The 24,925-nt window shown below is 50.6% G+C and overlaps 1 protein-coding gene across 15 annotated transcripts in view; it reads left to right on the plus strand.

The window, feature by feature from the left end:
- Positions 1 to 24,925, plus strand: part of ARSG (arylsulfatase G) — a 106,482-nt gene that overhangs the window by 59,771 nt on the left and 21,786 nt on the right. For all 15 annotated transcript variants that reach the window (XM_019637698.1, XM_019637700.1, XM_019637685.1 and 12 more), the window contains 6 exons: positions 1,730 to 1,777; positions 3,295 to 3,406; positions 5,937 to 6,074; positions 12,553 to 12,755; positions 13,721 to 13,801; positions 23,532 to 23,640. In XM_019637698.1, the coding sequence (XP_019493243.1) occupies positions 1,730 to 1,777; positions 3,295 to 3,406; positions 5,937 to 6,074; positions 12,553 to 12,755; positions 13,721 to 13,801; positions 23,532 to 23,640 (691 nt within the window). The remainder of the gene's footprint in view (positions 1 to 1,729; positions 1,778 to 3,294; positions 3,407 to 5,936; positions 6,075 to 12,552; positions 12,756 to 13,720; positions 13,802 to 23,531; positions 23,641 to 24,925) is intronic.

Raw genomic sequence — 24,925 nt, forward strand, 5'->3', positions numbered from 1 at the left:
CTGCTGGCTGCTTTGTGTTTGCCTCGTCTGGTCATGTCTGCTTTTTTATTTGTTTCTTCCTGTATATGTTAGAAATGCTTTTGATTATAAGTAATTAAAAAGGCCTCACAGTGGAATAAATCACATAGGAGCTGTTTTCCTCCCATTATAACAAGCTTAGAGGTAAGCAATTGTTCTCATTGGCTCAGCTGCTCAAAGAAATCACTTCTGTCTCTCTGCTCCCTTATCCTTACTGTGTTGGCTTTTGTTCTTATGCTGGTTGCTTCACCGTTGCAATATGGCGGCCTCAGGACCATTCACCATAGTTTGGCTTCAAGGAAGGAAAGAGAGGGGAGGTGATGCCAGCCCCATTTGTTGACTTTTATCTGGAAAGCAAATCTTTTCTGAGTCCCAGAAGTGCACTTAAATCTTACTGGCGGGAGCTAGGTCACATGGCTGAAAGAAGGCTGGGAAACTTGGGTCAGGATTAAAATGATTGACTTGGACTCGGGCCCAGGTCTCCGGTCCCTTGAACAAAACCAAAGGTCTCTGAGCAAGATAAGTGCAGACCTGCATATAGGGCAAGCAGCCAGCAGCGTCTGCCACACTGTCCAATGCTTTCCTTTTCTTTTACAGTTTTTAAGCACCTCATATGTCGTGTATATTTTGTGCCAGGCTCTGGGCTAAGTGTTTATTTGCATCAGGGTTTTGGGGTGCCCTGTTGTCTAGGTGAGAAAACTGAGTTTCATGCAGGTGAAGAGACTTATTCCGTGTTGCCTCACCTGGAGCCATGCAGGTAGGCAGATGTGTCAGTCCCAGCCTTGTTCTTATGTTTTGCTTCACTGCCGGTCTCCCCTCCAGGGGCTGAGACACCCCAGCCATCCCAACAGCCCCCTCAGCTGCCTGTGCTTGTTATTCCGATGTTCCGAGAGCCAGACCCAGTGGGACGCCTGCCTCCTTCCACCATGCACAAAGTGACAAGGGAGAGTGTGCTGACAAACAGGACTGCCGCGAGGGTTCCACTGTTTAGATCGCTGTACCACATTCACTTCTTCGCCCCTTTGCCTTGTGGGTGTTTTCCTTGAGGTCTTTACTTAGAGCAGAATTCACAGGTCAGAGAGTTGCAGCATTATTGGAGCTCGTGGCAGACATTGCCAATTCCTTCCCCCGGACATTTACAGAGCGAGGAGCAGCAGTGTGTCTGTTTCTTCATTTGCTGGCCCGGTGGGTGTCTCTGCACTTGAGCTGCCCTGGGGAGTCAGGTTGCTAACGCTGGCCAGAGAGGGAGATGATGAAACCAGGTGGGAACCAGGCATCTCTGAGATACCGTGGGCCATGCACCTGCGCCCTGGGCCACACCTATGCAGGGCCCCAGCCCAGGAGGGCTGAGTGGAGGCTGCAGTGGGCTCTGCGGGGTTGCTGTGTGCTCTGAAACCTCTTGGAGGGGAAGAAACTCAGCCTGCTGACTTCTCTGGGCTGCCGCTAATGGCTCATCTTCTGCTTTTCTCTGTGGGTTCTCCTGTGTGGGTTCTGAGTCATCCTTGCTTGCTTTCTGTCTCCCTGTGGACTCCCTCTCGGCCCCAGAGAGTAAGGCTCAGCTTTCACGCCATGTTTGCAGCCTCTCTTTGCTTGCCTTCAGTAAAGGGCAATGCTGATGGAGAGCTGAGTATGCGATCAGCAGCTCCCCAGAGGGGCTGGGAGTCCCCAGTGGGGATTCCTCTGAACGTCTCTCTCTCTTGTTTTTCTACAGGCAAATGGCATCTTGGGCACCACAGCTCTTATCACCCCAACTTCCGTGGTAAGAATCCTTTGGGGGATTTGTTACCAGGGACACAGAAAATGAAGACCTTTGTAGAAAAGGACCCCATTCATGTTTAAGCCATCCTGCTGCTGTGGCTGTCTCTCCTAAGTTAGGACGTCTTCGTTGACATTGTCGCTCGGGTGCATTTGGAGTGCCCCTGACTCCCTTTGATCTCAGGTCCCTCTCTCTTGCCACTTTTCCTGTCCCCGCTCCTTGGTTCCTGTCTGCCCTGTGGCTCCCCATCATAAGTGATCAGTGTTCCTCCTGACCTAGTTCCTCATGTCTCAGGGAACATCTGCTGAGGTCCAGACACGTCTAGTGTGGTAAGAATTAAAAATTGTTCGACGGGCCGGTTGAGTGGCGCGATGGTTAAGAACTGGCTTGGGACGTCAGAGGGCCCCGGTTCGGATCCCACATATGAGGGCCAGTGACACTGCCCTCTACAGCTAAGATGCTGAACAACAGCTCAACCTGGAGCTGGGTTGACATGAGTCACCGGCGACGGCGTAGGCTGCAGCCCCTGTGGCAGTGGGTTGCATGGGCTACCGTGTGTAGCCAGCAGCCAGCGTGAGCGGCCAGCAGCTGCTGTGAGCAGCCGTCCAGAAGCCGGCGACTGATCTGCCTCGTCCGGGAAGAGCACAATGATGGTGCCAACTCGGGCCAGTGAAGCAACTTCCTCCACAACTAGACTGAAGAACAAAAGGACAGCAACTTGTCTGTTCCCCTTCCCCAGATTCCCCAGCGCTGTTCCCATCCCTCAATTCCCCAATAAAAATCTTAAAAAAAAAATTGTTCGATGGGTTCCCCAAAGCAGGGACCCTGGCCATGTGGGACTTGGGGAGGAGCAGGGAAACTGTGGAAACTTCACACTAGATCTTGGGTTGGAGAAGAGACAAGACGAGGGAGAAGCTCAGAAAAAAGTCAACACGAGGTCTTCAAGTCTCAGTTTCACTCTCACATCCCCTTCACCCCACACCACTCAGGCCGAATCCCGCCAGCCATCCCTTTTGAGAAGCATTTGAGATTTCTGCCCCAACCCCAGCATCTGGGGGTAACTTCTCCGTCTGATCTCTCTTGTTTTCTTACTGATGATTCATCTCTTAGAGCTTAATCTATGTATCTGTATTTTCTCTTTAGATGGGAAGTCTTTTGAGGGCAGAATTTATTCTTTTACCCCTTAAAGTCACATGCATGTAGTAGATTTTCACCAAATACTTCCTAAATGTGTCAGTAATTGCACTGGGGATGGTAAGTGTGGATTAATTCTCTCTTATGTGCTCCCACTCTGGGTTAACTAATCACAAGCTGTTTTGCAAATCTAATCTTACAGCCAGAGCCCAGCAAAATGTTCCCTTTGCATACTACAAAGGGATATTAATCAAATCCTCTTTTAATTACATACTCCATAGCACTGCAGCATTAAATCATGGAAAATTAAATTTTTGTCCTGGGTGTAAGAATGCAGGCTCCGAACAGAAGCCAAGTGTGGTGCTAACCAGTTGCTTTCCTTCCAGGGTTTGATTACTACTTTGGAATCCCTTACAGCCATGACATGGGCTGCACGGACACCCCGGGCTACAACCACCCTCCGTGTCCGGCATGTCCACGGGGCGATAGACCACCAAGGTAATGGGCGTGGGCTCCAGAGCAAGGTGAATCCTAAGGGTGTGGTCCATCAGGAGGAAATGAGAGAGGCCAACGGGGGACAGTTAAGATAGCAAAAAAGAGTGCAGGAAAACTTTTAGTGAAGGCAAGGTCCACAGAATGTTTCTACTGGACTTTTCCAGGTACCTTGGACTGTTAGCTCAACCGGTGGAGAGCCCGGTTCTGCCGTGGTCTCACACAGGTGGGGCTTCCCTCTCCCTCTGCCCGCTGGCTTTACTCCCGGGCCACTCATCTGGCCCAGACATTGGACGTAGAGGGATAGAGAGCGAGGAAAAGTGCGCAGGGCTCCTTAAGGAGCTTCCCCCCACCCCTCACCCCTACAAAGAAGCCTGCCTTCTGACATTGGAATGCCATGCAGCCACTAAACAGGATGTTTTAAAAACATATTCAATGAAATGGGGAAATACTCACCATATAATAGCAAGTGAGGAAAGCAGGAAACGGATCATCAGCAGTGTGACCTTAACTGTCTTTCTGTAGTTATGCCTTTATAGCCCTATCCAGAGAGACTCAAAGGAAGTATGCCCAGATGGTAACAATGGGTCATTCACTCTGGTAGTGGGATTCGGGGTTTTCACTTTTTTTTTTCCTTTTTCATTGTGTCTTCCGAAATTCTGTACTGAGCATGCAATACATTTATTATCAGGAAAAGGTGACACACCTTATTCAGGTAATAAAGCAACACAAGCCACATGCTCCGCGTGTTTGCACTGTGCACTGTGGTTAATTGTAAGGTCACAGGTGTTTCAGCTGCTCCGGGAAAGAGAGTCTCAGCTGACTCATTAATAACACAATAGTTAGTCTAATAATGGTCATTTATTGAGAACTTGTTGCGCTCTAGGCACTCTGTATACTTATCTGCCATCCACTGTGGGAGTCAGGTGTTCATCCCGATTTTGCAGGTAAGGAAGCACCCCTTGTTGCCCAGGTCACCCTGGCACTGTAAGAGGGAGAGATGGAGACCCCATCTGGGTGTCTCTTGAGTCCAGGGCCCATGTCTTCTCTATCTTTGCGATTCAAAGTGCCCAACCAGCAGCATAGGTATCCCCTGGGCGTCTATTAGAAATGTAGAAGTTCAGACCCCACCCTGAGGCCTGCATTGTCCTAAGAGGCCAGGTGATTTCGTGCACACGTTGCAGTGTGAGAAGCAAGGCTGTAGAACATCTCGCTGTCCTTCTTACCAGCTGTGGTCTGTGGGTCAAGCCTGTGTCACACCTGGCCATATCAAGGCATGACATATGTCAGCCCATCCCTTAGCAATCTATGCTAAATCAAGTAGACAAAAACGATTGGCTTAGGAGGAAAAAGGGAGAGAATTTAAATGATGGTGGAGTTGCAACAAGATCATAAAAAGCTGAAATATTCAGCACAAATGACAAGATTAGCCCATTGTGATGCGTAGTATAGTGATATCTTTATCTGTTTGAAAAATTGTGGCCCTTGGCAATTGTCTACCCCAGTCTGAACTTGTCCCCTAAGCTTCCATGATGGGTATGTGTGCATATAGGCGATGGGGAGTTATTATTTCTCCCGCAAGTCCTTTGCAGTACCATGGGGACCATTTCTCTACCAGACCAGCTGACCTTCCATTACCTCTACCTCTCTCCACGGTTGTCAGTTTCTCTCTTAGTTCTCTGTGGCAACCAGGACAGAGGGCTTGAGTTTTTATTGAGTTCCCAGGATATTGATCAGTGGACAAAGCACTACCCATGTGTTATTTCACTTAGTCCTCCCAATACCTGTGTAAGGCGGCGAGGGCAGCCCCACACTTCAGATAAGGAAAGTCAAGCTCTGAGAGCTTAGGTAACTTGCCCGAAATCGTGACCAGAGTTGCTTCTCAGACACACTGAGAAGGCATTCATGTGTCAGGTTCATTTCGATCTGTAAGACCAAGGGCTGAGTTTGTTTTTTCTGGGAGATAGTCTTGCTTTGACCCTGACTTTCCCCCAGTTGCTCAAGTTGCTCCGAATTCTCTAAACATGATTTGAAATGTTAAAATTGTCCCCGGCCATCTGTCCTAGCGTCAGACATCGTGTCACATGAATTTGCTGACTTAGGAAAATAAGTCAACAACAACAAGCATTGCACCCCATAGACAGAAGTCTTCATTTAGGGGTGACAGTGGAAAAAGCCAGGGAGGGCGCTACTAATTAGCGATGGGACGCTGCTTGAGTAATTCAGTCTGTTTAGACCTCAGTTTCCCTCCCTGAAAAATGGGAGTAATAATGTTTCTAGCTCACAAAAGTCTCCGTGAGCCTTACAGAGCGGCCGGGCCTGTCTGAGGAGCACACAGCGTGTATTCAAAAGGAAGAGAAGAAGGTATGGAATTGGTTTTGCACTTGAAGGAAATGGCCGACTGGAAAACCCATTTGGCAGCAGGCAATTAAGTGTTTTGTGTTTATGGGCGTCGCCGCACCAAAGCATTTTGTTCTACCCCGCAACTACTTAGGTCGTGGAAATGAATACCCTGCCGTCTGTGGTTTCCACACAGGAGCCCTAAGAGGGACTGTTACACTGATGTGGCCCTTCCTCTGTATGAAAACCTGAACATTGTGGAGCAGCCTGTGAACCTGAGCGGCCTCGCGCAGAGGTACGCCGAGAAAGCTACCCAGTTCATCCAGCGTGCAAGGTAAGGAGTCCCCTGGCCCCAGGTGCCTCTCTGCCCCCGCCCACCACATCCCCTGGCCTGGGCGCTTCACAAAGCCATGGCAGATTCCCGTTGTCCAACACAGATGGATGCATCCCTGTCTTCTATAAACAAAACTGGAAAGCAGCCCTTCTTGGAATCTCCAGGCCCAGGTTTGCAGTGCCTCAGGTGTGTCCCCAGAGTTCCTGGGCTTCCCCGTATTCCTGCTGAGGTTCTGCTCCACTGTCAGTCTCATGCGCCCACGTCCTCTCCTGTTAGGCAGGGTCTGTCCTTTGTATTCTGGGCACCCAAGGCATTCATTCAGTTCATTAGTTGGCAGGATGTATTCGTTTCTGATGGCTTCTGTAACAAGCTTACCACCAACGTATTGGCTAAAACAACAGCAATTTGTTCTCCTACAGATCTGGAGGCCAGAAGGTCCTAAATGAGGCGAAAATCAAGGTGTCAGCAGGGCTGTTTTCTTCTGGGGGCTCCAGGGCAGAATCATTCCTTGCCTCTTCCAGCTTCTGGTGGCTGCGGGCTGCCTTGGCTCTGGCCTCTACTTCTGTTGTCCCCTTGCCTTCTCTGTCTCTGTAGAAAAATCTCCCTGTGTCTCCCTTTATAAGAACACTTGTGCTTTTTAAGGGCTACCAGTATGATCTAGGATAATCTCCCTATTTCAGGATCCTTAACTTAATTGCTTCTGCAAAGTCCCTTTTGCCCTGTAAGGATTAGACCCTGGATATCTTTGGGGGCCATTATTCAGTGTAACCCCCAGGACTTAACAAATTCCAGCATCTACAGGGCTGCCCAGGTCGGTAGCCTTCAAGAGGGGCAACAAGCCAAATGCAAGGCATTAGGGAATAGTGGCGTCTGTGGTAAACTTGAAGGCACGTCCCCTGCCTAAGGGGGCTGCCGCCACCTGGCTCCAGCGTCCTGTTGCTTCTTTGTGGGAATGGGAGCCTGGGTTTTCCATTTCAGAAGAGAGACAGGAGACCTGGCCCTGGTGGGAAATCTAATCTTTAAATGTTAGAAGCGACTAATTAAAAATAATGAAAAAGCAAAACGCAGAGCTATACCACAGTGTGTCCCTAACGCATTGTATAGTGTGAGGGCTGCTGCTTTGCAACCTCCGTCAAGTCAGAGAGTGGATATTGTGAACCCATGGGCGACTCTCAAAAGTACACATGCACTTGGGTGCACACACATAGACCAGGGGTGTGCAAGCAAGCCCCTGCCCATGTGTGTGCACAACCCCCCTCTCCACCGCCCCAAGCCTGTCCTCACCCTTCACAACTGCCCTTGTCCTGCCCCTGAATGACCCTGTGTGTCCCTCTTGTCTTCCTCCCAAGATTGCAAAATCCTCAAGGGCCGTGGAACAGCTTCCAGTAGGTTCTTTGGCGTCCCCCACTGCTATAGCCTAAGTGGGCAAGAAAAACATGTGCTGCACGCCTGTCTGCTTGTGCAGAGTTGAAAATGGACTCCACCTGCGCCTGTGGGATCACACTAGCTCCTTGAATAGGCACGGATCCCCCTAGCCTCTGGCTCAACCACGCTGGACTTTTCTAGAGAGGAGGGCAGCAGGGAAGGTGAAGGCAGCAGTGCAGGAGAGCCACTGGTGTTTTGTAGAAAATAAAACCTACTTAAGGCCTAAATCTCCAGGGCAGCCCCTGGGAGCTTCAGAGATCGCATCTGACCAGCCTCCCGGGGCTTTCTGAGACCCTGCTGGCTTCTGTTCAGATGGCCGACAGGAAAAGGGGAGAGACCCTTCTCACGTATGGAGGGCTGAGCATTTCTCTATACCCTGGAACTCTGAGATAGTCTCGGGCCCTGTGGCCTATGCCAGGTAGATGCGCTGTGGCTGGTGGGTGGGGACTGGCCTCTCCAGCAGCCGTGTTCTCAGAGGGGTGGGTGGCAGCCAGCTGGGGACTGGAGACTGGGGCCTGGGGACTGCTTGCTCTAAAGGAAGTGTGATGCTGTTCATCCACCAGTTCATTAATCAGTTGAAAGGCAAATCAGCAGACACTCTCCTTTATCATGTGAAAAAGGTGAAGAGTTTGCTAATTAGTTATTAAGTGAAAAGTCACATGAATCCTGTTGGCTTTTAACATAACAGAAAATAATCCTTAGGAATGCTGATTTCTTTAGGATGTGACTTGCCAATTCATCCGTGATTTTCCAAGCGTCAGCAGAAAAGGCCCCCAGGGCCTGTGCTCCTCCGTCCACTGTGACCCTCACCCCCACCTGGGCCTTCGTGTCAAAGCTCCTAGGGTCCCTAGAGTGTGGGGTCCTGCTCTCCTCAGTCAGCGGCCCGCCCGCCTGAGGGCGTCTTTGAAAGTTTTACTTGGATCTTTACTTGAATTTAGATCTTTCACCTACCAGGGATGCTGAAAACTAATCCTTGATTTGTTTTTTTTTTTAAAGTGGCAGGCAGAGTTCTGAGTTGGCCAAAAAAAAAAAAAAAGGGAGAGAGCAGCTGGCTCCCTGGGTCACAGCTAGCCTGGCCTGTGCTCCTTACGGCCATCGTGGGGCTGTGCATTGAAGCTGCTAGATAGGGGGTAAGGATTTGGAAGGAGGAGGGTGTTGGCCACAAGTGTGGCAGTAAGTAGCTCAGGATATTTGAAATCAGAGTGTATGGTCAATAGCCCAGGGCACTCACCAGTCAGAACTAGGTCCTAGAGGTGCCCAGACGACGGACTCGCCCCGCCCTCCTGGGCTGGAACCTAGGAGCTGCCTCAAGGTCTTGATTCCCTCCACTGCCAGACTCGGACCCTCCCCCTGCAGGGTGTCCCCTTTCGGTGCCACACCCACCACCCTGCCACCTGCTTCAGGCCTCCGGTCCGGCTCCAAGGCCATTCTCACCTCTATCCTCTTCTTTCCTCTTTCTCCTGTTTGAAAGTTTGGATGAATAACGAACGAGTGAGGAAGTGAATGCGCTAATGAGCTAACGAATGAGATAGGGACCTGCGGCCTGCCTCCGGCACCTTCTCCCCGATGCTGTGCTGTCTGCCTTGCGTGGCCACCAAGCCCCTCGTCCATCCGGCCGCATGGTCTCAGGGGTCTCTCCCTTTCCTCCTCACCCCATACCCAGTTTCGTCCCCCGGTTAGGCCCTTACGCAGCATGCTGCATTTCACCTCTGCCATCCCTGTCAGTTGTGAATAATTATCTGATTAATTTTTTGGCTGCATTTCTCTCTCTCCTGTTTCCTATTGGATGTTAAGCTCCAGGGGGGTAGAAATCACATCTGTCGTGTTTAGCACTCTGTCCTTGGTCCCTGGGGCCTGGTTGGAGCTCTTCATATATAATAAATACTCCCTGAATGAGAGACGAATGCGCGAGGTACCTGATCTAACCCAACGACATGCTGGCGTTGTGCTAGGGATGCAAACGTGGATTGGACCTGTCCTTACTTTTGAGTAGCTCCTAGGCTAGTGGGGAAACAGATACATAAAAAGCTCGTTTTCATGGGGGTGTATTATCAATACTGATCAATACTGTAAGGGACTAGGGGGGCAAAGGGGCAGGGAGGAGGAAGCCGGTCACGACCCGTGATCAGGGGAGGAGTGCTGGTGGCATTTGAGCTGGATCTTAAGCATTGACGCAGGGTTTGGCTCGCTGGAGAGGAGCAGCAGGAGTGCGGGAAGGGAGGCACTGAGGAAGCTGGTGTCCAGGAGCCTCTGCGGGAGGAAGGGGGGCTGGAAGGGACCTGGGAGGGAGAGCGCCGAATGCTGGGCTGTGGGCTTGCATGGACCCTGCAGGCCGCACGGAGCCCCTGTGGTTTTCCACACGGAGCTGTCAGATCAATCTGGGTTCCAGAAGGTCGTCTGTAACACTGAGGCCCAGAGGGCGATGAGGAAATGTGGGAGGCAAGTTGCTGTTGCAGCCGTCCATCCTAGGGAGTGCAGTCAACTCCACGGGGCCACTGCTGGGAGCCGGAAACGGGGAACCAGGTGGGCAGGTGCCCTTCCTCTCCGCCTGAAGGAAGCCCTGCCTCCACCCCCAGGCCTGGCTGTGTCCGGCCAGGTGGCCACTGGGACCTTTTGTGAGAGGCGGGTGCCCCTCACCTGTTATTTATCATTTCAGATCGGGTGATTGTCTCTGGACTTGGTGGTCCCTGGGTTTTCATCTTTAGTGCATCTGCGTGCCCTGGAGTGCCTCCTCTGGCGTCTTAACTTGTTTTCCTCGTCTCTGCTCACTGCCCCACTCGTTTTGCCCCACAAATAATATGGGTCCCCTTTAGAAATGCCTGAAAGCAGAGGTGAGCAAACAGAAGAAGCACCCTAAGTGTCACACCCCAGAGAGACCCCCCCCTTTTGGCAGGTCTGAGTTTGTTCTTCTGGCCCCATTCTGTGCTGGAGCATAAGCACATGCATACATAAACAAAAATGGAATCTTACTGCCTTATAATCGGCCTTTTTTTTTTCCTTTCTTATTTTAAAGCATCAGGTATCCTCCACTCTTTATTTTCTGCTCTGCACAGGAGCATCATGAAAGGGTGGTGGCCTGATGCCCCCAGGGAGCCAGTTTGTGTGGCATCTGCAAGGTGCCATCTGCAGGAATTCTCAAATGGCATCAGGATACAGGGAAAGAGGTGCCTCCTGGGTACCACGTGTCCTCACTGCTCGCTTGTATTATTCATAGTTACTAAGGGGAAGGCTGCCATGTATTAAATACTTACTCTGGGCAGTTAATAACCACAACAACCTTATCAGGGAGGCATAACTGCCCCCGTTGGGTTAAGTTGATCGCCCAGGCTCACACGACCGTGAAATAAAAAGTCTTGAAATTTGGATGCAGGTCTCCAAAGCCTGCGCTTTTCATCGGTGCCCCTGGTGGCTGCCCAGCATTTGAAATGTGGGTCTGGCCACTGAGACACTGAATTTATATATAAACAGTGGCAAAATACACATGACGTAAAGTTTACCTTTTTAAGCCTACAGGTCTGTGGCGTTAAGAACATGTACATGGTTCTACATCCGTCACCACCGTCCACCTCCAGTACTTGTTCATCATCCCAAACTGAAACTCTGTCCCCATGAAACGCCAGCTCCCCATTTTCCCTTTCCCCCCCCCCCCGCAGTCCTTGGCCACCCACCATTCTACTTTCTGTCTCTCTGAAGCTGACCACTCTAGGGACCTCCATAAGTGAAACCATGCAACATTTGTCCTTCGGTGACTGGCTTATTTCAGTTGGCATGATGTCTTCTGTGAGACCTCATCTGTGTGGTAGCGTGTGAGACACAGAACTCTTAATGTTATTTAATTTTCATTAATTAAAATCGAAATAGCCGCACATGACTCACAGCTACTGCATTGGACGACACAACTCTAGAAATGCTGCCGAGAAACGGTTGATTAAAATGGTGAAGGAGAGGCCCCCTGTCTGGGACTTGTGTCCTGGTTTTTATGCCTGCCAAAGAGAGCTGCATGCAGGCACAGTCCCAATTAGGGGCCCCTGGGAGTCGGGGGCAAGGGGCTCTCCAGGGCTTGGAGTGATGCAGAGCGGAGGCTGGGAGACTCCGAGAACTCGATGTGGGGTGGTATAAATCAGGGTAAGCGAAGGACAGTGGGGCCAACTTGAAAGTCGAATCTCTAGGTGAACTGGGGTCAAAAGAGCAAGCCTGTATCAGCGCTCGGCATGAACGTGACTGAGCGCTTCCCTCACCCTTCCTGTGGCCTCTGAAAGATGGTACCACAGGTGTGGCCTGTGGGATGGGGCTCCATGGGGGTCCCTGCTGCTGCAGGAGGGGAAATTTGCGGTTCTGCAGCTGCCGTTGATCCGGCCCCTTGCCTGGGGATGGCGGTGGGGACAGACAGGAAGCAGAGTCCATGCAGGCTCCCAGCACACCTTTCATAGGCACCTTTAGGGTTAGAGTAGGGGTAGCCTGGGCACCCGGGTCTCTCACCGAGCCTTGATCTAGATGTTCCCAGGCGGTCATGTTCATGCTTGGCATTTCCTGTGGTCAACATGAGTCATCCATTCGTCTCTGAGAAAGGGCCACATCTGGGAATGGACATGATGGCCTGGATGCTGCAAAAAGCAGATAAAAATATGTTTGTAGCGCAGCAGCTCAGAGCAAGGGCTGTGCTCTCAGCCACATGTCCATTGGAATCCAGATTCAGTCCCTTATTAAATGCATAACCTCGGACAAGTCCTTCAGTCTCCCTCAGCCTCCCATGCTTCATCTGAAAAAGGGAACATGGGGGCGATTATGAGAATGAATTTAGACAATGTGAGTCCCATTTATTATTAACAATGAGCTCTCGGTACATGTTAAAGAACAGTGACGATTATGACAATTACTCTCAGGTTTTCATTGGCTGACAGATTATCTCCACATAGCCTAGGAAGGTTCTAAACAGGTGTGCTCCTGGGGCACTTGGGCACAAGGTGTTCTGCAGGTTTTCTCTGAGGCAAGGGACACACTGGACCAGGCAGAGAGCCTCCTAGAGAGTGACCTCTTGGCCCTCCTGTTCCAGCACCAGCGGAAGACCTTTCCTGCTGTACGTGGGCCTGGCCCACATGCACGTGCCCGTGCCCTTCACCAGGACGCCGCTGTCAGCAGACCCCCAGGACTGCACACCATATGCGTCAGGCCTCCGGGAAATGGACAGCCTGGTGGGCCAGATCAAAGACAGAGTCGACCGCACAGCAAAAGAAAACACATTCCTTTGGTTTACAGGTAAAGTAGTAAAACCCAGCCAGCCTAACTGAGATCTAATGGATAACCCTGCACACGCCCCCTGAAGACCAGAGTCTGGGCAAGTGACCCTCTTTAATGGGGCATTGCGCTTCCTTTGAACTTGGGACCCCTCTAGTGTTTGTTGGCTTGGATGCGGAGCACCTGTTCATTGGGGTCTCCAAGGCTGGGCCCCTGGAAAGGTGTGCACAGAGCGAGCAGATACCCTGCTGGCTCCTTAGGAGGTGTTGATGAGGACCACCTGGGTACTGCTCTTGTTAATGAATGACTTTGACATTCTGAACCTATGTAGTCCTCAGGCTGTTCTGAGACTCCCCCTCTTCCCAGTACCAAAGACCCTCGTTGCCACCAGTCATCAGGCCACATCTCTTAGCCGAGTGGAGCTGAACTAGTGAGCCATTTAGAGGGCTCACACAGGCACGGTGGGTCTCAGGTCCCTGTCTGAACCAGGACAGTGGTTAAAAACACTGCCTTTGGGTCACATAGAGACCTGGATTTATTATCTACAGGCCACTGTTGGGAAGGTTAGTCTCTCTAAGCTTCTGTCTCTTCATCTGCAAAATTAAGCTAACAATAGAATCTTAGTCCATCGCGTGTTGGAGGATCATGAGATAATCTAAATGAAGTCCTGGGCACATCACAGGTGCTTAGGAAATGGTTGCTGAGTTGATGGCGACAGTAATGAGTTTGCTAACGCTGTAAAGGGCCAACATCTGCAAGGCAAGAGCCTCAAGAGGGGGCTGACTTGGGGGAGGGGAAGCCCAACTCTCTGCAAGCCCCACAGAGCCTCATCTGAAGGATAGCTCTTCAAGGGTAGGGTCATTGTTTTTACAAGACCGTCTTCCAACCCCCGCTGCTGTGCCCAGGGATGTGGGACCAGAGAGAAAGTTGGTGAAAGTGTCTACCAGTCTGTTGACCGTTAACATGTTGCTTCTTTTGGCTTCTAGGAGACAACGGCCCGTGGGCTCAGAAATGTGAGCTGGCAGGCAGCGTGGGTCCCTTCACTGGATTGTGGCAAGCTCAGCAAGGTAGGGGGCTCGGCTGGGGTTAGTGAGTCCCCCTGCGGGTGCCGAGCGCAGGCTGGGACGTGGGATTCTGCCTCTGGGAGGACCACCCTCTATCCAGGCCTTAGGGCATCATTGTAAAACGCTGCTCACCAGCCACCACGTCCCAGAGAAGAAACTCATTGGGAAGGAGAGAGTTTCTGTTGAGCCCAGGGCACCCTCATGTCTCCTTTTCTCCTACAACTCCGTCAGGGGACCAGACTCTCTGGACAAGCCAGTCCATGGGTCTTCCAACATCTGTGCTCTCCCTCTACTTTTATCCTTCTGTCCTTGTTCTTTTTCCTTTCTTTTAAAAAAAAGGCATCCCACCATCTATCCAACCAACCATTAGTTCATTTCATTCATTCGAGAAATAGTTGGTGCCCAGTTACTGAAGGTTTCTATATCTATCATCTCTAAACCTTACCATCATGAAAGGCAGGTTCATCTCCATTTACAGATGAAGAAAGAGAGGCTCAGAGAGGCTAAGTAACCAGCCCAGGGTCACACAGTCTGTGAGCAGGAAGCCAGGCTTGCTACCAAAGTTGAAGTGGGTGATCTCCCCACCACACGACACTGCCCTTCTCTATTTAAACATCCATCAGCTCCCAGCTCAGTGCCCACCTGCTCTGGGACATTTTCCTCACAAGGACCTTACATTCTGAGAGAGCAACCATGCTGGGGACAGTTTGGCAGTATGGCCCAAAGGCCTGAAAACGGCATGTGCCAGTTGATGCTTTAGTTCTTCCTGTAAGAATTTGTCCTGAGGCAATAACTAGCCCAGTGCACAATGACGTGTATAAAAGGATGCTCATTGCAGTGGGTCTTTGAAAAAAATAGTTAGACATAACCTACACGTCCAGCAACAGAGACGTGTTAAAGAAGTTATGACGGGGGTGACTGGTTAGCTCAGTTGGTTAGAGCTGATAACACCAAGGTTGCCGGTTCTATCCCCACCTGGGCCACTGTGAGCTGCGCCCTCCTTAAAAAGAGTCACCTATGCCACTGTAGCATGAGAGCAATGTGTAACTAATGACCATGGCTGTTCCCCAATAAAATTTTAAAAAAAGAAGAAATTATGACACATCCATTTAAAGAGATACTAAGGAACCACTGAAATGCTGCATATTACTGACCTGGAAACATTTACATTTACTACTTTTCAGTGAATAAGGCAGGTTACAATCAATACAGAAAGTCTAATTATATAAAAACAAGCCTACGTAGTCTCAGAAAAATGTTGAAACAGACAACTGTAGCTAACAAAAGATTAGCAATGATGACCTCAGGATAGGGGAGAGAGAGTTTAAGGGTGATTTTCCCCACAACGAACTGGTATTATTTGTATCCTAAAAAATTAAAATGACTTTTTTTAGAAGGCGCTTGTCGCCAAGGGGTTCGGAGGTGGACTTGGCGAGTTTATCCCCTGGGGCTGGGTTTCCTTGCTGTTTAGCTCGCTCTTGAACTATGGCCCCCTCTGTCCATATCAGAGGACACAAAGTCCCTTTCACATTAGTCTGGCAGAATATTTGTAGATCCCTAGAACTGGAACAGCTAGCTCTGTGTGTGCCTGGCCCGCGTGCACATGCCCGTCGTGATGGGGGAGAGATGGACGGGCCAATCATTCCTTTTCGTTGGTCACCTTTAACCTGGTGTCCCTTGCATCAGATCCCTGGAGAACTTTCCAAGGGAGTAGCTGCCGGGACTCTGGCCATGTCCTGTGTCAGGAGGGTTAAGTTGGGAGTCGGGGAGCCGGGTGCCCCCTCCCCTCTCCTGCACCTATCTCAGGATTGGTGTCTCTCTGCCTATGTTGATGTCTTTGGCTCTCTCCAGTTCAAGAATTTAGTTCTGGTTCCTGGAGCTGGATCAGGAAAACATGTCAGGACTGGAGGTGGGTGCAAATGTGTTTGACACCTGCAGCAGCCTAGAGAAACTCAGTGTAAATTGGGAGTAGTTTTTTGTGTTACCTGATTACAATTCCTCCGGTCCGTACCTGGGACACCCTCGGGCCAGGCCGCCATCTTTAATGCTCAGTTGAAAAGCCTGGAGTCAGAACTCTCAGGGGTAAAAATCCAGAAGGCCTGGAGACCAAGGATGAGGGGATAAGGGTCTATCGATAACTGGCTCCTCTGCGGGGAGCTCTCTGTCCCCCAAAGACCTGCCATATCTTGTCTCCTCCCCCTTTATGAGGCAGTTTTGAAATAGTGAATCCGGTTTAAGGATATAGACTTGGGCCCATTCTTTGAGGGAAAAACGTTACCCTGTGAGAAATACACTTACTACCTGGACAACCTCATCTCACCTTTTCTTCCACTTCTTGTGCACCTACTGTGTGCCAGGAACCACTCATGCTGGGGACACGAAGATCAACCAAGCCCTTAGCTGAAAAGAATGGCAGTTTTGAGTAACATTTCTCAGACAGTACCCTGGGGATCCTGCCAAAATGCGGTTCTGACCTAGTGGGTCTGGAATAGCAGTGGAGATGTTGCATTTCCAATAAGCTCCTACGTGCTGATGTGGCTGGTCCAGGGCCCACACTTTGAGAACCACCAGTCTAGATACACTGCCCATAAGCCAGGCACTAGCCACACATGACTGTTTCAATTAAAATTAAGTTCCTTAGTCAGCCTAGCCACACTTGAAGGGCTCAGACACCACATGTGGCTGGTGGCTACCATATTGGATAGTGCAAATATAAAACATTGCCACCATGGAAGAAAGTTCTATTGGACGGTGCTGGGAGCCAACACGTAGGCAGTCATTATCATACTAGGTAAGAACTCCATGGTGGGAGCACAGGGGCCGCTCACCCACTACGAGGGGGAACAGGAAGACTTCCCTGAGTGGTTACAGTTTTGCAGGATGAGCAGGAGAGAGCCAGGGATTTGCGGGGGAGAGGGCTCTGGGCCACCTGGGCAGGAGCTGCCCAGCTGTCTATATCTGGCGCTCGTGAGGAACAAGTTTGATTAGACATCCAAGGCTGAAGGGAAAGCTGGGGCCAGCATTCGGCCATCTTTTCTTTCAGTCAAAGACTTTTGGCCTTCATGCTAAAGAAAAATGGAATCGTGGAAGGATTTTAAGATTCAATTTTGAAAGTGGAGGTGACATTCATGTAACATAAAATTAGCCACTTTCACTTGTACATTCAGTGGCATTTAGCACATTCACAGGGTTATGCAACTGTCATCTCTGTCGAGATCCTCACATTTTCACCCCCCAAAAGAAAACCCCATATACTTCAAACACTTGCTCTCCATTTTCCACTTCTCCTGGCACATGGTTCAATTTTTAAAGACGCTGTGATGTCAGTGAGGGAGAGGGGCAAAGACAGACTTACTTCCACTGAGACCAAGATGATATTAATACATGAGAGAAGCGAGTGACAGAATCTCCAGGAATATCCCCACATTCAAAGAACGTCAGGGTTGGAGGAGACTTCAGTAATCTTTATTCCAGCCACCCTGTCGGCCAAATGAGGAAACGGAGCCCGAGCAGGGTGAAGGGCTTTCCCAGGGCCAGCCAGCCATCAAGGAGGTCGCATTGTTCGGCCCCCATTGGCTTGTTCCTCATGCACGTGATGGCCATGACTCATGCCTGGTTCTGCCCGACCAACCGCTCAGCCTTCTGGGAAATCCTGTCTTCCCTGGACCCCATGGTGGTCAAAGAAATTGTCTGTAGCCCCTGTGACAATCTGAATCTCTCTAAATCCATGGGGGGGGGGTGGGCAGAGTGCAGAGGCGGACAGAGAGAATGGCTTTGGAGGCTCAGCTGTGGTTTGGATCTCGATTCAGCTTAGGAACGGGTGTCTGTGGCCCTCTGCTCACTTTCAGCCCGCTTCCTCTGTGACGTGGGGTGGTAGACCCACCTCGCTGGACTGTTGAGAGGATCAATCAGGATATTGCCTGGGAGACACTCAGTCTTTCACTTGGCCTCCACTGACCCTCACAAAACTGCCGTTCTTTACTCGCAGCCAAAACAAAGTGGGGGTACCCCACAAAGAGAGGAATTGGAAAGGGATCAGAAAAGGGCCCTGAGAGAGATTTTCCTATCAGAGGACACAGGCAGTGGAAATAACATATGGATGACTTCCCAAGTGTCCTGGGCCTCTGCCTTGGGAAACTGCTCTGAAGCTGGATTTCAGTTCCCTTAAGATAACACCCTTTTTTGGGTAAGGCCTTGCACACATGTGGCTTGAGGTGGCATCTGAGTGGCACAGCGCTGGAATTCGTGGTGGGGCTGGGACAGGATCCATTTTCTTCTTTTGTCAGGAGATCCTGAAGGTTTGCCTGGGGGTAAACACTTTCCTTTCCTCATTCTTCAGACTGGCTTCCGGTCAACTGTTCCTCTTCGCTGCTGGGGGCCCTGGGAAGCCAGGCAAAGCCCTGCACGGAAGGGGTGTGGCCAGCGGCTCAGGTCAAGGAGAGGGCCAGGGGTCCTTCTGGACCACCTGCTCCTCCTCACCCAGGTTCCTCGTCAGTGGGATGCCTGCACATCCTGCTGTGAGAGCAGATGAAAGAGAGAAGACCGTCATTGTTTTCACAACAGAGCAGGACAAACAGTACCCGCAGTCCTGCTTCTTCCCCGCAGCCAGCCTGCTACGTCAGGCCCTGCGCTGCCGCCCCCTGTCCCCCCGGCCCCCAGGCGCCCCTCCTCGCCTTCCCTTTCCTTTCCTGGCCAAGCCGCCTTGCTCAGCTGATGGGATGAGGCAGCGTCTCCTGGAATCATCTTTTCACCCTGTGCGTGCAGGGGTGAGGATGCTCCCCTGGGCTGGGCTTGCTCCCTGCAGGGGTGAGGAGAAACCGAAGTGAGGGGCAGTGGGCAATGCAGGCCAGAGCGGTCCTGCCTTCCTCCAAACAAAGAGGACATGAGGTGCCTGCCCACTGCGGACCGCGAGCCCACGGACCCCAGCTCAGGCCTGGCTCAGAGCAGCCGTCCCTCCCTTCCCCACTCCAGACCTACTTCCGACCCGGGACAGAACCAACACCTTGTTTGTCCCCTCACTGACTGCTCCCCTGTCTGGAAACTCTTGTTTTATTTGAAGAGCAGAACTGTTCCTTCCTCCCCCTTGGTGATGAGGAAACAATCTGTTGAATTTGGCATCCTGGACTTCTAGGAGACCTTGGTTGTTTGTAATTTGATGCTATCAGGTTGTTGCATAACCTTTCCCACTGGGAAGCATAATCTGCATCCTGGGCCTTCTGTCCAGTTTTAGGGGAGGGGGTGGGGTAGAGAAAGGTCAGAGGTGGGGTGGGTGAGGGAGCAGAGAACAAGAGCTGTTGGCTGCTGGCCCTGGCTGGGGGCAGGGCCAGCTGGTGGGGACCCAGTGGAAGTCGAATTGTGTGTCTTTCCGGGCCTGTGGCCACCAGGCTTGAAATGTCCCCATTATCACACTCAAAGCCACCCCAGGCCAGCCAGAGTTCTTGGTTCCAACAGAGGCCTGGCTGCTCTGTGTTTCTAGAAAACTAGTATGCTATGAACATCCTTGGCAAGGGCACATACTTATATTTAGAAACGAAGCCTGCTACTTTAGAAGGTTATAGAATGTGCACTCCTCAGAACAGGCCGAGTCGGAACTGCAAATGCCTTTGTGGACCAGGCAGGTGATATAAATGAACACATGCGTGTTTTCTTCAGTGTGGGCTGTGTCAGGGGTTCAGGAAACTGGAGACAGGGTCCTGTCTAATGACATTCACAATTAGGCCCAAAAAAACCAAAACGTCCATGCCAAATCAAATGTCAGAGGGCCAAGTTCAGCGTGTGAGCTGCCAGGTTGCACCTTGTGCTATTCTCTGTAGGTCATTTTTTTTTGTTTGGTTTTTGGTGTTTGTTTGGATGGCATTTGTGGGGCGCTTCCAGGGCCGGCACTGTGCCAAAGGACCTTGCTTCGAACTTCATGTCCATCATCTTATGTAACTTTTCCCATGACTGCATGGGCGAAGTAGTCCTTTCCCCACTTCTCTGCTGAGGAGATGGAGCAGAGGGAGGGTTAGCATTCTGTCCATGGCCACGCGGTGAGAAGGGGTGGCCCGGGAGCTAGCGCTGAGCTCTGCCTGGTTTCAAAGGCGGCTCCTACTTACCTTGCTAACACTTCTCAGACTCTGGTTCTCAGACCATTGGCCTGAGTCCCTCCCACCCTGGACTGACTAAATCAGAATCTGGGGGGTTCTCCTGGTGCTCCTGCTGTACTGAGAAGTTTGGGAGCCTCCACAGGAGCTACGCGGCCCTTCTGACTCACTGCAACGTGACACTGGGATCCTTCCTGGGAGAGACTGCTAGTGAGTCTCCCTCAGCCTGCCCTGTCTCTGTGCATCAGGGAATGCCACTTCACTTCTGTAGCCAGGGGAAAACAAGGGAGCAAGTTCATGAATCATGGTTCTGTTTATGTGTTGGTTGCTGAGGCTAAATATTTATTGCTTTAAGTAAGAGGTTCTGCCTTAATTAGAGTCATAACTAACCGCAAGTGCATTGAAATGCGTTCTTATGGCTTTAAGACATGCTTTTCTCAACAGAAAGCCATATCCGACCAACCCTTTCCATGTGCCAGGGCCACTGATCAAAGTAGTAAGGTTTATCTAAACTGAAAAACAGCTTTTGGAATCAAATAGCGCTTAGGAGCTTAACCTATGGACTTACCTGTTGTACTTACTGTAACGGATAGGCTCACATTTATGATCCTGTGTCTGAAGAGTGTAAAGGTGTAGGCAATATAAAACCTGTGATTCAAAGCACATAGGCTACATTTAACTTTGAAATGCGTTGTGTCCACTTCCTCATCTTGCCCCGCCTTCCCTCCAGAATGGGCACTCTTCCCCTTAAATCACCAGGAGTGTGTTGGAAGACACCGGCTGATGCCCAGGCCCCATGCCAGGCTAATTAAGTCTTGATTTCTGGGAAAGGAACCTTAGCATGGGTATTTTTTTATGCTCCCCTAGTGATTCTAATATACATTCAGGGATGGGTCGGAACCACTCACTGTCTTAGAAGGTTTAATGGGGGAGAGTACTGACTGTGTAGTTAGGCCTGGATTCAAATCCTGGCTCTTGCATTTGCTACCTGTGTGACCTTGGGCAAATTACTTAACCTCTCTGAGCTTCAGTGTCTTCATTTGAAAAAGGGGTGTGATCGTGCCTCGTTCGCAAGGTTGTCTTAAGGATGAAATGAGATCATGCAGGGGAAGCACTTAGCATTATGCTTAGGACTTAACTTGGTGCTTAGGACAAGCTCATTCAATAGGCGATAACATTGCTACTGTTGTCATTGTGTTTCACTGAGAATGAGTTTCCATTAGTCGGAACGTGTATCACTGAAGCGTGCTGGGGGACCAAGGGCAGCTACCCTGGGATTCGGCCTATGCTCATGCCGATAAACACAATAAACGCTGGTATTCTGATAATCAGATTCCACAACCCTGGGGACCCACAGAGAACGCTAGTCGGATCTTTTAAGTTTGTCCACCTCACAGCAGTGCCACTGAGATACAGGGATTTGGCGTAAGTAAGACGGTGTCCATGCTGTGAAGAATGTATATGTTTATCATTGTTTACCCACACCCTGGACACTTTTAAGATAACTTCCTTTGGAGTATGAGGTCTCAGGCCGTGGCTGGGATATGTAATTGTGTCTCTCTGTTAAAGCCAGAACCCCAGGTGCAGCCAGCATTAGCGGGCCAGTCTTGGTGACACAGAGAGGGACGGCCCCTCCAGTGGACACTTGGAAGGACTTCGCTCAGCCAACCTTTCTCTCTCTTTCTCTTAACTCCTGCATCTTTGCCTGTGGACTGTTCACTTGGTTGACATATACACGTTTTATAACTGGCTCAGTTCCAGCTAACCCCTCCAGCTTTCAACCCTCCACTGAAATAAGGCAAACACACTGAAATATTTCGCTCTGAAAAATGACTTAGGAAAGTCAATTGCCTGAAAAAGAGCAACACAAAAGTTTGTGGCAAACAAGCAGAACCCCTAGTGGCGATGACCCATGAGCAGATTTATTAATGAGGGGCTAGTGTACCGTTCTGGAAACACCCTGGAGACAGAGACCAAGCCCTGTGTGCCAGCCACTGTTTGCAGTGCAGGAGCGATTTCCTGCCTCCTGGTGGACCGTCAAAACTATTGATTTATTTCCTGGACCTGAAGCCGTCACCTTTCCTTAGCATCTGGCCTTAGAGGCTAAGCAAGTCTGTCTGAATTTTGTGCACATGTACATAAGCGGGGCTCCATATTTGTACCCACGTATCCCCCTAAGCTTCTACATGAATGCCCCTCTTGGGTGGGATTACCTGTGGAGCCCTGGCGTGCGGTTGTGGGGGTTCCCTTCTTCTTTGCTCTTGGGCCCCAAGCTGCTGCATAAGTCATGCACTCCAAAGCTGCGTGGGAATACATTTCATGCTCTCTGCAGTCCTGGCGTCTCTGCCCCATGTGGATCAGTAATTGGTAGTGGGCTCTGTATGTATGTATGCAGCTTTCAATGGGAAGAGTGTATATGAGACCTCTTGGGCCAGGTCAAAGAGCTTCCCATGCAGCCTGCACAAGTCCATTTGGTGTTGAGAACCCTATACCCCTAAACCCGAACAGTGCATCTGAAGAGAGTTGTTTTGTGTTTTGTTACTTCAACACTTGGGGGACTCCAAAGCTGGTTATGAGAAAATCCCAAGAATGCGGAGCATTTCCGGTGTGGTGTGCTGGGCCAGGGACATCAGAAGTTCAGTGTGAGTGCAGAGGACAGAAGCCTTGGTCGGGTGGCCCCCTCCTCCTCATCACCATTACTGTCACATTCACGCCCGCCAAGCTGGGAAGTCGCATGACCGAAGACTGTGTGAGCTACACACACGTTTGCTTTGGCAGGGCTCTCTACACGCTAACTTTGTGGAATCCTTGGCTCAACTAGGATGAGGGTGGGGTGTGTGTGGGAGTGGTGGGGATGGTCATGGTTAATTCAACGCAACATGTATTCAGGATGTTTCCATAAAACATGACCTCATCTCTTCCAGCCCGCTGGTCATCATTATGCTGGTGGTCACTTTGGACTTAGTGGTTACAAAAAGAATGCCTTCAGTTACCAAAGTGGAAATTCATAGATTGCACATAGATTGTCCTTACCTCCCCCCAAGAGTTAGGAGGTCGGGGCTATTACTAACGCTGTCTCCACAACATCAGAACAATTCCTTAATTCAAGGGAAAACAAAGCACAGCAAAGCAAAACAAAATACATGCCAGATCAGTTGTTGGGCGTTGGGTAGCTCACATAGCTGGGCAAGTTCCTGCCTTTCTCTCTTGTCAAATAATTATATTGTTTCATCCTAAACAGGCAATCACATTATGATCAGTAGGAAGACAAATTCATATTTGTTAAGCACCTGTGTCTTGGGTGCAAAAGACCGATGAAGTCTCATGGTGTGGAGATACACGATAAGCAAGTCAGTAAGCCAGACGATTTGAAGCGTGAGACATGTCATGAAGAAAATAAAGTGACGTGATTCAAAAAAGAGTGTCTGAGGCAACTCCTTACATATGTTGAGTCCAGTAAAACAAAAGCACGGATTGAAAGATATTAACTAGTCGCATAAAAAGAGCTGGTTCCAAAAAGAAGTCTCTCCTTTGTTGTAATTATCAGAAGCTCTCAGAGAGGGACTGTTGTCCCAGAGACTAGCTCTGAGATGGAGAGAGGACCCAAGTTACCATTGTCAAAGAGCCAACTGCCTCCCCTCCTTTCACAGGGGGAAGTCCAGCCAAGCAGACCACCTGGGAAGGAGGGCACCGGGTCCCGGCTGTAGCTTACTGGCCTGGCAGAGTCCCCATCAATGTCACCAGCACCGCCTTGTTAAGGTATGAGACCCCAAACTACCTTGAGATGTTGGGGTGTAGAGCAAAGAAAGCCATGGAGTCTTGAGTGGTTAGAGGCCTCAGGAAGAGAGACCGTGTCCACCACCTGCCTTTCCCAGATGTTCTCAGGTCGTCCCACAGCTCTGATGGTAGCAGCATGGATCTGCCAATAGGCAGTTCGACCCAAGTGCAAGATAAAGCGGTAGCACCGTGGGAGCCTTTTCAAACCATCCTTTGGGTTACTGTCTGAGTGAAGAGGGGATGGGTGAGCTTCATGGCCTTCTGGTGTTGACTCTGGCTATGTCTGCTGAAGAGAAAGCAGCCACAGAGAGGGAGGCATGTGGAATCTCCCTTTTGCCTGGGGCCAAGCCGATGGGAGGGAATAGCTCATTTGAGCTGTAATTATTCCATCCTTGGGGGTTAGGGCAGGAGTCCTGGATGGGGGTGGCAGTGTGAAGCCAGCATTTCACTGGCAATCCCGTGGCCCTGAGAAAGGAATGTAGATGTCTTCTTGCCCTGGAGGCGAGGGAGAAGGAACATAGAAAGACCGAATCCTAGGGAAAGACAACCTTCCTACCTCTGACACCGAAGCTCCTGTCTACCCTGAGGTGAGTCACTGGGTGCTTCCTTTGTGAGAAGGATGGCTGTAAATGTGATCTCCTTACCATCACCCTTAACTCCTCATTAAGGCAGGTACTGGAGGCCATCTCCTTGGCACAGAACTTGGCTGTGGTGTGCCATTCTGAAAGCAGTGCCATGCCGCTGTGTAACCATGACTTATAATGGGGATTTCTCACTCATTCAGATGTGGTTCTGCCCTCAAGAGGGGCATGGGGGACCCGCAGAGAAGCCAATGCCTGCTCATGTGCTTGGAGATTTTGGTCTGTTTAGAGACTAATCTACTAGTTCCAAAGGTTCTTCACCATCAGCCAAATGGGTTCTGGCCTAGAGAGCACAGCCTAGGAGGAAAGTAAGTGCCAGCATCCCGAGATCTGGTAGCGGGGAAGGACTGAGCCCAGGGGACAGAAAAGGAAAACAGCTCTGATGGCCAAAGTAGGGAGTGGGGAAGCACTGCCCCTGGCAGCCTGTGGGCCCCCAGGACTGTGGGTCAGCCCTGTACATTCAGGAGGGGTCAGTGTGCTGTCACAGAGTGCCAGCAGGTGTGACAGCAACAGCTCGGGCTTGAGTCTTGTGATGTCAGGCTGGCCGGGAAGAGGGCCAGGAGGGCTGCTTTTTATGGGGCTGACTCGGTGCAGTCAGGCCAAGTGTTCACGGGCTGGGCTGTACG

This window comes from Hipposideros armiger, unplaced genomic scaffold (assembly GCF_001890085.2).
Source record: "Hipposideros armiger isolate ML-2016 unplaced genomic scaffold, ASM189008v1 scaffold_34, whole genome shotgun sequence".
NCBI classification, from domain to species: Eukaryota; Metazoa; Chordata; class Mammalia; order Chiroptera; family Hipposideridae; genus Hipposideros; species Hipposideros armiger.